Source organism: Micromys minutus (assembly GCF_963924665.1).
Source record: "Micromys minutus genome assembly, chromosome: 1".
Lineage (NCBI taxonomy): Eukaryota > Metazoa > Chordata > Mammalia > Rodentia > Muridae > Micromys > Micromys minutus.
In genome coordinates, this window is record NC_137969.1 from 169,657,981 (window position 1) to 169,670,502 (window position 12,522).

The following is a 12,522-nucleotide window of genomic DNA, read 5'->3' on the forward strand; positions in this document are numbered from 1 at the left end:
GAGTCCTTCCGCCTTCCAGACTACCCGGCCCCGCCTCGACCACGCCCCGAGCTTCTGAGCTGAGAGTGCGCCCCGCCCCGAGTCTGCTCCGCTATGGAGGTTCCCTACCCCTTGCCTGTTCCGCCCCGTTGCGCCCCGCCCCGAGTCGTCTCCGCTCCAGGAGCACCCCTCCCTGAGTCGATTTAGCTCTGGATGTTCCTTGCCTGGTGTCTACTCTGCTATGGGTGCGCACTGCCCTTGGTCTGCTCAGCTCCGGGTCCTCCCGGTCCTCCCGGCCCCCAGGGCGATGGTTCGGTCCTGCCTTGCCAGACTCTGCCAACTGCTGACTCACTTTCCGGGTTCCACCCAAGGGTGCCCCTCCTAGCGGAATGGAAACGCCCAAACAGATTATCCTCCTCGGGGGTTCAGTCGGCCCAGTGCCTGCTCCCGAAGATATTCTGTTGAGATTTTCCACTCTCTACAAGTTCTTTTTTTTCTTTAGAAATTAAAACTTTCAAAGCCCTTGGTCCAGTCTTTTCAGCATCCTCCTAGTCTTACAGGTCTGGAAAAGCCTGAGGACTTGGTGAGCCCTCTGAACCCCAGCCACACGGAACAACCCTTCTGCTTGTGGGGAGGCTAATCTCAGTTGCTCCTATGCCCGGAGGCATGGGCATGTTTTTCTGTTTTGTTGAAAATTGGCCTACATCTCTCTCTCTCTCTCTCTCTCTCTCTCTCTCTCTCTCTCTCTCTCTCTCTCTCTCTCTCTCTCTCTCTCTCTCTCTCTCTCTCTGTGTGTGTGTGTGTGTGTGTACATATGTGCGCGCGCGCGCGCCCAAGTTAGCCTTCAACTTCGGATGCCCCTGCTTCCGCTTTCCAAGTGCTAAGATTTCAAGTTGGTGCCACTGCACCAAGCCGTTCATTGTGTGGTTTGAGTCAGGGTCACGTGACCCGTGCTGGCTTTGAAAAAACCCATTTTCCCACAGTCTTTTGGCAAATGCTGGGATTACAAGTTTGTTCCGTTAGACCCTCTGAGGGCCCTCCCTTTCCAACCTTCCCTCCTCTTTTTATTTTTATTAGCTTTTGCTGTTGTCGGTGTGTGCGCGAGCCTGTAAACTTGCATAAGCCAAAGGACAACCTCAAGTGTCATTCATTCCTCCAGCACTGTCCACCCCTCCCCCCATTTTCCCTTCTTAAGATGGGTTCTGGGGATCTAATTCAAGTCCTCAAAAGAGTCAATACCTGACTATTGATAAGGGGATGTTGTGGTGCGTTGCTGTTTCCCCTGCTCTCTGGAATGAGGGCAACCGCGATCACTCGCTGGAGACTTCAGGGCCTATTATCATGCCCGTGGGAGGTGGGAGTGGTGGGGGTGTTACAAGGTCCCTCTCCTCTGCAGTGTTTATAAACTGCAAACAGCTTTTCCCGGAGTTGCAGGGGGAGGGGGAGGAGCCTGCCGTCAGCGGGTGAGTTACCCCTGGCCGGTCCCTGTATCACGGTCACGTCAACAATCCCAATAAACTCATTGGTTGACTAACGCTGCGCTTGGATGGGATTGATTCTTTGGTCTGCTGGAGCCCTGCCTGGGAAGAGTTGGCGGCTCGGTGTATCTGCTCGGGAGAAACAACACAACTGGGAAGAAACCTGGACACCCTTTAGGCACAAGATTGGAACAGGGGGTCATTTTCCCCACTTCTGGAGACCACTGGGTTGAGGCAGAACACTACCCCGCCCCCCCCGATATTTTAGCGATGTTGCTCATCAGTAGACAGTTCTGCTGCTAAGAAAAGTAGACAGGAATGAAGATCCCAACCAGGCAGCTCTGCTCTGAGTCACTCCATATTGTATAAAGCAGCCTTGCTCTGATTGACTCCATTCTACGACGTAGCAGTTGGTTCCATTGTGAGCGTAAATGGTAAAAGGACCCCCAGGTAGGTAAACAACCCCTTAAATCTCTAGGCTAGCCAATAGCTGACATTTCCACCCGCCTATGGCTTACCTGTCCGTATTTATGCATTGCCCCTAAGCTCCTGGCCAGTGCTTTGTGTTCAGCACCGACCCGGGAACAAAGGGGTTTGTTCTACACTAGGACTTCTTAAACTCCGCCCACTGCCAGCCCATCTCCACTGAGACAGTTCTATGAGACCCTGGACTTGCTTGCAGAGCCAGCCTGGACCCCTCTCCGGTGTCTTTCCCCTCCCTTTCTCTGAAGGATGCTTTTCTAGACACTTTTGTTCTGTTACTTCCCCAGAGGCTTTCCCCAACTCTCACCACACCGCTGTTTGTCGGCCATTTGGCTACTTATTAAATACAGGTCATGGTTTCTCTTTCCCCAGATTTATAGATTGCCCGCTCTCTGTTTTTCTCAAACTCTAATTAAAAAAAAAATCCTTAAACTTTAAAAAAAAATGTGTGCAACAAAAACAGAACACTTGTTGGTAACAGATTAAATGCTTTTTAAAAAAATAATCCTTTGGTTTACACTTAAGTTTATAATTTATTAAAGATAAAAGCAAATTTGCATACCAAGATTATTGTGTCATTTTTATATAAAGAATTAAATCTTGGCTGAATATATAATAGGACAGAAAATAGAACATTTTCAACATTTTTCAGAGTTGACTGATTTTTTTATTTTTTGTTTTTTTAAATCTATTTTTATTTTATGTACGTGGTTGTTTTACCTGCATATAAGTCTATGTGCCTCATACATGCCTGGTGCCCAGAGAGGCCAGAAGAGGACATTGGACTCCCTGGAACCACGCTGTGGGTGACAGGAACTAAACCCTAGTCTTTTGGAAACCTACCAGTGCTCTTAACCCCTGAGCCATCTCTCCAGCCCCCTGACATTCTGATTTTACAATTCTCAATACACAGAGTTCCCTTTTATATGAATAAATAATATAAAACGACACAGCCATTTAAGGGTATTTAAAATTTGTTGGAAACTGTTCTAATTGCAACCCAAATTCATTTTTAAAAAAAATGGTACTTGAGGGTCTGGAGAGATGACTCAGTGGTTAAGAGCCCTGACCCTCCAGGGCACGACAACCACACGGTGGCTCACAACCATCTGTAGTGAGATCTGATGCCCTCTTCTGGTGTGTCTGAAGACAGCTACAGTGTACCCTATAAAAAAAGAAAAAGGAAACTTGAGTCAAGTAGAGCAGCAATTGTGTGTGTGTGTGTGTGCAGGCATGTGCATGTATGTGTGCACGTGTGTGTCTGTGTATAGTGTTTCATGCAGCATCTCTTGAGGTCGTGTGGTCTGACACCCTTCTGAGTATAAACCATGCCCGTGTGTTCAGAGACACAGCTGTGGTGACATCACATGATATAACCCTCCAGCACTGGCAGACAACCTGGGGTGGCTATATGTTTGACTTTGAGTTAATTTTCAGTCATCATGTGCCCAGAGCACTTACTTTAACAAATTTTTTGCAAACCCTATATGCAATTTCATGAGCCCAACTCAGTTGTGGAAGCTGGGTTGTGTAAGCAGCCACAGTGACACAGTTGTGTAAGCAGCCACAGTGACACAGTTGTGGAAGCTGGGTTGTGTAAGCAGCCACAGTGACACAGTTGTGGAAGCAGCCACAGTGACACAGTGGTGGAAGCTGGATTGTGGAAGCAGCCACAGTGACACAGTTGTGGAAGCTGGGTTGAGGAAGCAGCCACGGTGACAAGGATGCAGGTTCACGGTCCATCTGTCACCTGACATATTTCCCACTCTCTATAGTCCCAGACTGTAGCCTTTAACCTGGGTCACTGCCTTGACTCCCTTTGTCGTTCATGCGCTGACAAGGATGTGCCTCCGTCCTTTCCTGGTGGCTCTTGGTCACGCTGATTTATTATCTGTCTGGTGGGAGGGCTCCTCGGGCACATGGTTGATGTCTCCAGAGTGTCATTTTGGAAGGTGCATCGTGCCAGTCACCCTTGTACGGGTGGGGTTTCCTATGGGTCTCTAAAGGTTTCTCTGGCCTTTATTAATCTATACCTAAATTAGCTATGACTATAAGATGCTATAGATGATGATTTTCTGTTCTTCTTTATTCTATAGTTCACAAAAGAGTTCAGCACCTGAAAAAAATGTAATTATTAATTTCGTGTGCATGTGTTTGTATGTGCACACTGGTCACGGGTGTGGAGCCAAGCCAGGCTTAGCTTCCTACTATCCATCCTTTTGGCATGAGTATTGTCCAAAATGTGGTGGGTAGGCGGCCCTTGGGCCGGCCATGTGTCCCTCCTACATCACGTCATCATTTCTAGCACAGGAAGGTGCCTAAAGGTCACTCCATGCCTTTGTGCTGGAACTCTTTATCACTGGAGTAGACAGACAGCTTCTGCCACAGAGCAGAGGGAGGAAGCAGTGGTTAGAGCTGAAGGCGGAGAGTCCCTCCCACTCTGCTGTGGCTCTCCCAGCTGAATCCCTTCTGGCCCCCTGGCGCCATCCAGCCTGTGGGCTCTGGGCTGCCCTGTCTGACTGTTTGGATGAAGCTCCCTAAGCTTTTCCAGTGATGCTGTGGATGTTTGGTGCCACCTGGCTCATCTAGACTTCCCTGTTCTGGACCCAGAAAAAGAAGATGCTCGTGGCTGGGGCCCTCCACCTCCATTCCCTCAGACGGTCACACCGTGAACGTGACAGTGAAGTTCAGAAGTGGCACCTTCTTGAAGAGCCTGAAGAAGAGGCAGGGGCAAAGGGTGTGTGGAGCAGCTGTGGCCTTCAGAGCGAAGCAGATACTCTATGCTAAACTCTCCTACAGGCTCTCTTGGTTCAGCTGGTCCTGGCACTCTGGTGCTGGACAGCCTGGGCCTGCTGGCCAGCCCAGCCAGGAACTGGGAGACATGTGGACCAGATATCCCCGTGTGATGTTGCAGCCACGGCCTGTGCATGGGAAAGGGGGTGGTGAGTTGTACTGTATGGTTCCTGCCCTGCAGAAGAGCAGCCCCTGTGATATCCTTGAGACCTGTCTCTTCCCCTCCCCCATCCATCCTCTAACGGAGGATGCGGAGGCCTGGACCTATGCTTTGGAGCCAAGGTCATACTGGGACAGTATCACATGGCCATCAAATGCCAGTCTTGCATTGGATAGGTACAGAGGTAACTGTTAGGTGCAATTCGAGTTTCTGGCATGAGCACACTTTGCATTACTCTATCCACCACACCCCTTCCTCCCAAACAGCTATTTCTATATAAGTGTAAGTCTAGGAGCAAGAAAGATAAGATTAGGGCTGGAGAGATGGCTCGGCAGTTAAGAGCCCTTGCAAAGGACCTAGGTCCCATCCCCAGCACACACACGATGGCTCACAGCCATCTCTAACTCTAGTTCCAGGGGATCCAATGCCTTCTCTGGTCTCCAAGGGCACCTACAGACAGACCGGGGCAGAAACTGTGAGCGTGGTTACGAGGTCAGACTGAACTCATTAAGCATGCTCCCAACTTTAACACTGGGCTCCCTTTCCTGAATCTCTGGGATCCTGAACTGGAAGGGCTGAGGTTCTAGGAGGATTTCTGGAATCTTCCTCAGGCCCTGTGTGGGACTGAGCCAAAAGCACCTGCGAGGACTCCCAGCTTTGTCCACTCCATACCCACCTGCTGTGGCCAGCCCCGAGAGCTCTACACTGGCTGCAGCTCATCCTCTGGCTTCTTTTTCCGAGTGCTTTCCACAAAGAAGAAGTCCATGTGGCTGAGGGCTCTCCCCAGGGCTGTGTCTACCCTGCTGCCCACCTCCCTGCTCGTGGTGCATGGGAAGGTGTCTGAGAAGAAGGATACATTTGCAGGCAGCACCTGAGGCTCCTTTTTGTTTCCCTGAGGGGAGGAGACGTCCTAGATCACACACTTCATGGGATAAAGAAGAAGCTGCTCCTTGGATAATCACATCCAAGTCTGGAAACCAGAATGGGAGCTAGAAGGGATCTTGACAACATCCATTTCAGTCAGAGTGGAGGGCGGACTAGAGATGCAGACTCAGGGACAGCATCCTGAGAAGTTCTCAGGGGACTTGGGCACACATTCCTACACACAGCAGACTCCTTAACGAGGGGAGAAGTCTCCAAAGTAAATGAGCCATGAGACAAGGTCTCACTCTGCAGCCCTGGCTGGCCTGTGGCTTGCTATTCGGAACAGACTGGCCTTAATGCTACAGTGATGTGCCTGCCTTTGCCGCCAAAGTGCTGGGATGAAAGGTGTGCATCCCCACAACTGACTCACTTGGCTTATTTTATTAAAACCAGCAGAGCTGTGATAGCTCAGCCACTAAGGGCTAAGTAAGGCTCACACTTCCAAATGCCAAGAGTTCAAGTCTTAGCATCCATATTATGAAACACTGTTTCTCCAGCTCCCCACCCTGTTTGTCTCCTACAACTGTATATACAAACACATACACATAATACATACCCTCCCAAAAGAAAATGTATCTTCAGTTGGTTGGTTGCTTTTTTTCTTTTTTGAGACAGGGTTTCTCTGCATAGCCCCTGGCTGTCCCGGAACTCTATGCAGACCAGGCTGGTATCAACCTCAGATCCACTTATCTCTGTCCCTCAAGTGCTGGGATAAAGGCAATGTGCTACCATCTCCCAGTGAAAATATAACTTTAATAAGATCAACAAATACTGGGTATTTTTCTAAATTTTCTATATAAATATTTTTTTCATTAGACCCCTAGTTACTTAAAACAACACTTGGATTCTGCACAGAGTAGGTCCTCAAAAAGGTTTGTTAAGTGGAGGGTGAAAGAAAGAGCAGATATACACACTGAGACCAGTCTTCTGGAGTGGGGGGCGGGTGCTGCCTTACCAGAGGGTCATAGTCTTTCAGGAAACCCCAGTTCTCAGCCCTGGAAAGGAAAGCACAGATTGTGAGGGGTTTGTGTGTTTAAACGTGTTCTGCTGACTGGCACATATGTCTGTGTGAGGGCATCAGATCCCCTATAACTAGAAATACTGACAGTTGTGAGCTGTCATGTGGGGGCTGGAGCAGCCAGTGCTCTTAGCCACAGACCCATCTCTCCGGCCCGATCGTATCTGGTTTGGTTGTTTCCTTCTACTGTGTCTTTAGGTCTTTGTATTACCATGGAGGAATTAAAATGCTGTGTGACCACAATAAATGCCAACCGCCCATGCGTTGTTTATGGAGCCGCACAAAGAGCGACCAGTTACTTCTTCTACCTTGGTTTTGTTGTTTCCACACAGTCTTCCTACTCCAGGAGTGTTTAGCGCTTCCAGTTTACACGATCCTTATTTGTTTTATTTTAGTCCAGGCTAGCTCAGGACTCATGTAGCTGATGATGAGCTTGGCCTCTTCCTTTTCTTCTCTCTTTTTTTTTAAACTTGAGATGGGGGTCTTTCTGTGGTCCTGCTGGCCTGAAACTTTCTAGGTAGACCAGGTTGGCTTTGAACTCACAGAGATCTGCCTGCCTCTGACTCTGCCCCTGAGTGTTGGAGTTAAAGATGTACACTGCTACATCAGGCAAACTTGACCTTGGGTCCTCCTGACTCTACCTTCCCAATGCTGGGGTTACACCCTTCAGTCATCACCATTTGTGATGGATTGGATAAGAATGGTCCCTATATGCTTATGTATTTAAACAGTTGGTTTCTAGCTGGTGGAACTGTTTGGAAAGGATTAGGAGGTGTGGCCTTGTTAGAGGAGGTGTGTCATTGGGCTGGCTTTGTGGCTTCAGAAGCCCATGATATCCCCCAGTTGACTCTCAGTGCCTTGTGCTTATGGATAAAGACATGAGATCTCAGCTATCTCTCCAGCAGCTTACCTGCCTGTCTGCTGTCATGTTTTCCACCATGATGATCATATCCTATCCCTTTAGAACCAAGAGCCCCAAATTAAATACTTTTCTGTAAACGGCCTTAATCATGGTGTTTTATTACAGCAATAGAAAGGCAACTAAAACACTATGTTAGGACTCAGCTTTACATATTACAAGTGTTTAAAGAATGTACATGTGGGGCTGGAGAGATGGTTCAGTGGGCGAGAGCACTGAGTGCTCTTCCAGAGCTCCCGAGTTCAATTCCCAGTATATGGTGGCTCACAGCCATCTGCAATGGGATTTGATGCCCTCTTCTGGTGTGTCTGGAGACATCTACAGTGTGCTCATATATTAAAAAAACAAGAATGCACATGTATGTATGCATGTGTCTGTATGTGCACTGCACACTGTGTGCAGTACCTGTGGGGACCAGAAGAGGGCGCCAGATTCTTAAAACTGGCGTTATGAGCAGTCATGGGCCTCTAGACGTGGGTTCTAGCAACTGAAACTGGGTCTTCTGTAAGGACAAGTGATCGTAACCATTAAGGCATCTCTCTAGTGCCAAGTTTACATATTTTTTTAGGTTTTTTTTTTTTAGAGTCAGAATGTTTTTTCTTTTTACTTTTTTCCCCAAGTTGCCATGCAGACTTTTACCCCACTTCCTGTTTTCAGGCCATGTTAGGAGGAACGTGAATGACCTGTGTCTGTGCCTGTCCTCAACCTCACACCTCAGCCAACACAGAGGATGCTGCCAGATACTCCAGGACACCCCGGCTACCCGAAAGCAATTCTAAAGCATCAGGGGGGACCCACTAACCCCATTTTTATCTGGCTAAGACTGCACATGTTGGCTGCTCCACCCCAATACTATCACCAGCCTAGGGTTGTGCTTCTGACCACCGAACGGGAGGGGAGGTGGGGGGGGTGCGGGGTAGGCACCAAAAGCAACCGAGGAGCATCAGTAGGGCTGGGGAGAACTCGGAACCCGTGCACACTCTTAATGAAAATGTACAGCAGTGCAGCCATTATGAAAAACAGTAGGAACAGTCTCGCCCAACAAAACCAGAACGGGTCTCCGATTCTACTTCTGAAAGATTTGTCTGAAAAATGGGGAGCCAGATCTCAAAGGGAAATCTGATCTCCTCCGTTCACTGGGACACCCAACATCAGCCAAGCATGTGCAAACGACGAGAATTAAAACAGAGAAGAAAATGTGGTATAGTCATGAAATAGAATATTACTCTGCTTTGAAGAAGAAGGAGATTCTGACACTTGCTAATGTGGATGGACTCCGTGATGGAGTGACTGCTGTCACCCGAGTCTGATTGCCAGACTATAAGAAGGGATGAAAAGAAACTAAAAATACAGCTGCTGAGGTGTGCATTTGAAAAACCTTCATCTAGAAGTTCAGTAGCTCGGTAGCCACTTTCCTTCCCATTTGGCTTCAGCCACTCCACATTCTTTGGTTTGTCTTACAAACTTCAAACTCATACTGGGCATACAACTCAGACTCATCCTATTTGTCTACCCTACCTGCTTCTCCTGAGGTCCTGGAAGGGAGACATTGGAACCCTGGGCAAGCCTACCTACTGGGTTTCTGGTATCCTACACCGAATGAAAGCACCAAGGAGGCTCCCCACCCCCATCCCCAGGCCGGCATCCCACCCCAGGCTGTACCAAGGCTGCCAGCTGCCAGCTGCCAGCTTCCTCTCAGATGAGGAGGTTCAGAGAGGTCACTGGAGACGCCACATTCCCTGCTATCGGTTAGAAGTTAGAAGTGAATGTCTAAGGTGGGTGGAGGTGTGGAAGGTCTCTGGGAGAAGGGAGGCGGGGCAGGACACTCACCAACGCTGCTGGCCTCGAGTTTCGGCTTCCACAAGTTCCCTCCACAGCTGGTCCTGCTGCACGCCCCGGGCTGGGGTCCCCTGGCAACCACCGGCGAGAGCCCTGTTTGCTGCAGGGCCATCCCGGGCCGCGGAAATTGAGGTAAGCTGCCTGGTAGGGGGCAGGTGGTGCCCAGCTGATGTGGTTCTAGGAAGCCCAGCGTGTTGGCTGCCCATGGTGGGGGGGGGGGGGCTGTAGAGAGAGAGGAGAGAGAAAAGGGGAAGACCGGCCAAGACTCGTCTTAACCCAGGATGACCTGCACAAGGTGCTCCCACATTGTCCCCCACCGGATCTCGAGCTCAGAGAGAGTGGCTGATGGGGGACAAAAACTCTTCAGGCTGAGGCAGCGTCTGCGCCCAGCTGTGTTTTGCAGCCCTGCCAGTGTTGCCTGTCGCCCAGGATACAGGCGACTCCCAAGAGCGCATGGGACGGAAGGGGCGGGCCCAGTGTGTGCCCTCCGAGGTCATGGTAGGGGCTTTGCCCAGCTCCGCGGCTCTGGGAGGGCTGGTGAAGCCGAGCACGATCCTGTGCTGCCCCCTGGTGGACAACTCAGGCTCACAGACGACGGGACTAGAGACGGGGCCGGGGTGGGGGGTGGGGGGAGCAGAAACGGAAGGCATCTTAGTTAGGGTTTCTAATTGTTGCGATGAAATATGACCAAAGCAAGTTGGGAAGGAAATGGCTTATTTGGCTTCCACTTCCGCATCATAATCTATCACTGAAGGAAGTAAGGATAGGAACTCAAACAGTGAAAGCCTGTAGATATCAGCCATGGAGCAGTGTTGCTTACTGGCTTGCTCCCCATGGCTTGCTCAGCCTACTAGCTTTTCAAAAAAAAATCTATCTATCTATCTATCTATCTATCTATCTATCTATCTATCTATCTATCTATTTTATATATGTGAGTGCTCTATCTGCATGTACGCCTGCATGCCAGAAGAGGGCATCAGACCATATTATAGATGGCTGTGAGCCACCGTGTGGTTGCTGGAAATTGAACTCGGGACCTCTGAAGAGCACCCAGTGCGCTGAGGCATCTCTCCAGCCCTCAGCCTTTTATGTTTTAGAACCCAGGACCACTTGCCCAAGGATGGCACCACACACAATGGCCTGGGCCCTCCCCATTAATCACTAAGAAAATGCCTTACCAGCCTCACCCCCTCACCCGCAGTAGCACTCAGGAGAGCCGGCCCTGCACCCGGACTGGGTAGCACAGTGGAGCTATCCCTGATGGTGAAGGGGGGGGGGTTCAGCCCTAACTTTATGAGATCAGGGGAGCCGCCCCAACCCCTTGAAGGCTACAGCCCTTGGGAGAATCAGCCATGAACCTTGGGCAGCACAGTGGGTTGGCTCTGGAGGCGTGGGTGCAGAGGAGCCGGCCCAGAGGGCATCATGGGAGCAGGAGGGTTGAACCTGCCTCCAGCCCATGTCAGCACTGGGTGGTCTATCTGGAGCAGTGCTCTCCTTGGAGGTGCAAAGCAGGGAGAGTTGAGGTGCTGACACCTCAGTTACCCCCTGGGCCCAGATCCAGGGCTCTGAATTGGTTCACTCAAAACTCTGTACCATTTGCAAATTGTTGCGACACAGGAAAGGGCCAGTCCTATTGTTCCAAAGCTGCAGGACCTCCATGACAGGGCAACAGCAGGATAACCAGGAGTCCCGATGAGGATCCAATACTGATGGCGTCATAGAAGCCAAAGATCTTGAACCAGACCAATGGCTCGGTGCAGTGAACATTTTCAGGTGAAGATGTGTGGACAGAGGGGTTCACTGTGGGACACGCTGTGACACACTGCAGCTTCCACGATGAGATGTTGGCTCTAGCTTGTGTTAAGTTGATGTAAAACTAGCCAGTGCAGCGATGCATGTTCCTTCCGAAAGCCCAGAGAGCCCACAGCATCCTGTCATTGCTGAGCCTCCCAACCACCCAGAGCATCCTTTGTAGGCATAGGCCTGCAGTGAAACCCAGTCTTCAGGGAAGAAAGCAACAGGACTGACTGTCCAGGTGGTCTGAGTTTAGATCATCAGAAGAGGCACACTGAGGACTTAAGGGGTGAGGGTCTTGCTGTGGACCCCACTTCTGTTTCTTCCCTAGTCCCGAGCAGCCCAGCTCCTTCTGTGGCACCCCTGGGGTTTTTGTCCAGCTCAGCCAAACTCAGACCCTCCTATCACGCTGTTCCAGGCACCCTCATTTTTTCCTCATTGCTAGGGCTGGGTTTATGGAGAGACCTCTCAATCCTTCCCTCACACTCTGTGCCTGATTCCTGTTAAGCAAGGTGCTCCTTCCCTGTGCAGCCAGAGAACAGAAGCGGTTAACCGAGTGTACACAGAGGTACGCTAAAGGGAGGGATGCTCTACTGTCTGGGACTCAGCCAATAAGCCACAACTCATCTTAGCTTCTGCTCTCTCATTGTGTATCATTTGCCTCTCCAGCAGGGAAGCACCTTAGGATAGAAAGTAAGCAACTCAAAAGAACTCCAGGAAGTCCCTGAAACCTACCAGACTCACTAGGCTCCTCCTTTCCTGACAGTAAACAATAGCCAATGCAGAGTCCCTCTTAAAGGAGCCAAACTTCAAAGGAGACCCTGAGACCAGCCAAGTGGTCTGGAAGAAGGAGAGACCACCCCCAGAGCTGCCAGGAAGAGGCTCAGAACAACACTTGGAAAACACACTCTCCTACCTATTGAGCTGTCTGCAGGCTGTGCAGTGTGCACCAGGTTGCCAGCCTTTGTGAGCATCACCCACACTGGTGTGGTCTTGGGTGATGTATCTGTCTTTGACTCATATCTACCTCTGTAAGTAACCCCAATAAAACTTACTGGTTTACCTAGTTGGACTTTGGTGGTAACCATACTTTGGTCTGTCGTGGGTTCTCTATCTAGGGTGAGTAGATGCATGT

General features: G+C 50.1%; 1 protein-coding gene across 1 annotated transcript; it reads right to left on the reverse strand.

Annotated features, from left to right (window-relative positions):
• Positions 1 to 5,593: 5,593 nt before the first annotated feature.
• CIMIP5 (ciliary microtubule inner protein 5) lies at positions 5,594 to 9,799 on the reverse strand (the record flags this gene model as incomplete). Its single annotated transcript, XM_080925764.1, has 3 exons — positions 5,594 to 5,785; positions 6,773 to 6,812; positions 9,585 to 9,799. 3 exons carry the CDS (start codon positions 9,797 to 9,799, stop codon positions 5,594 to 5,596), a joined length of 447 nt encoding a protein of 148 aa, XP_080781890.1.
• Positions 9,800 to 12,522: the final 2,723 nt, after the last annotated feature.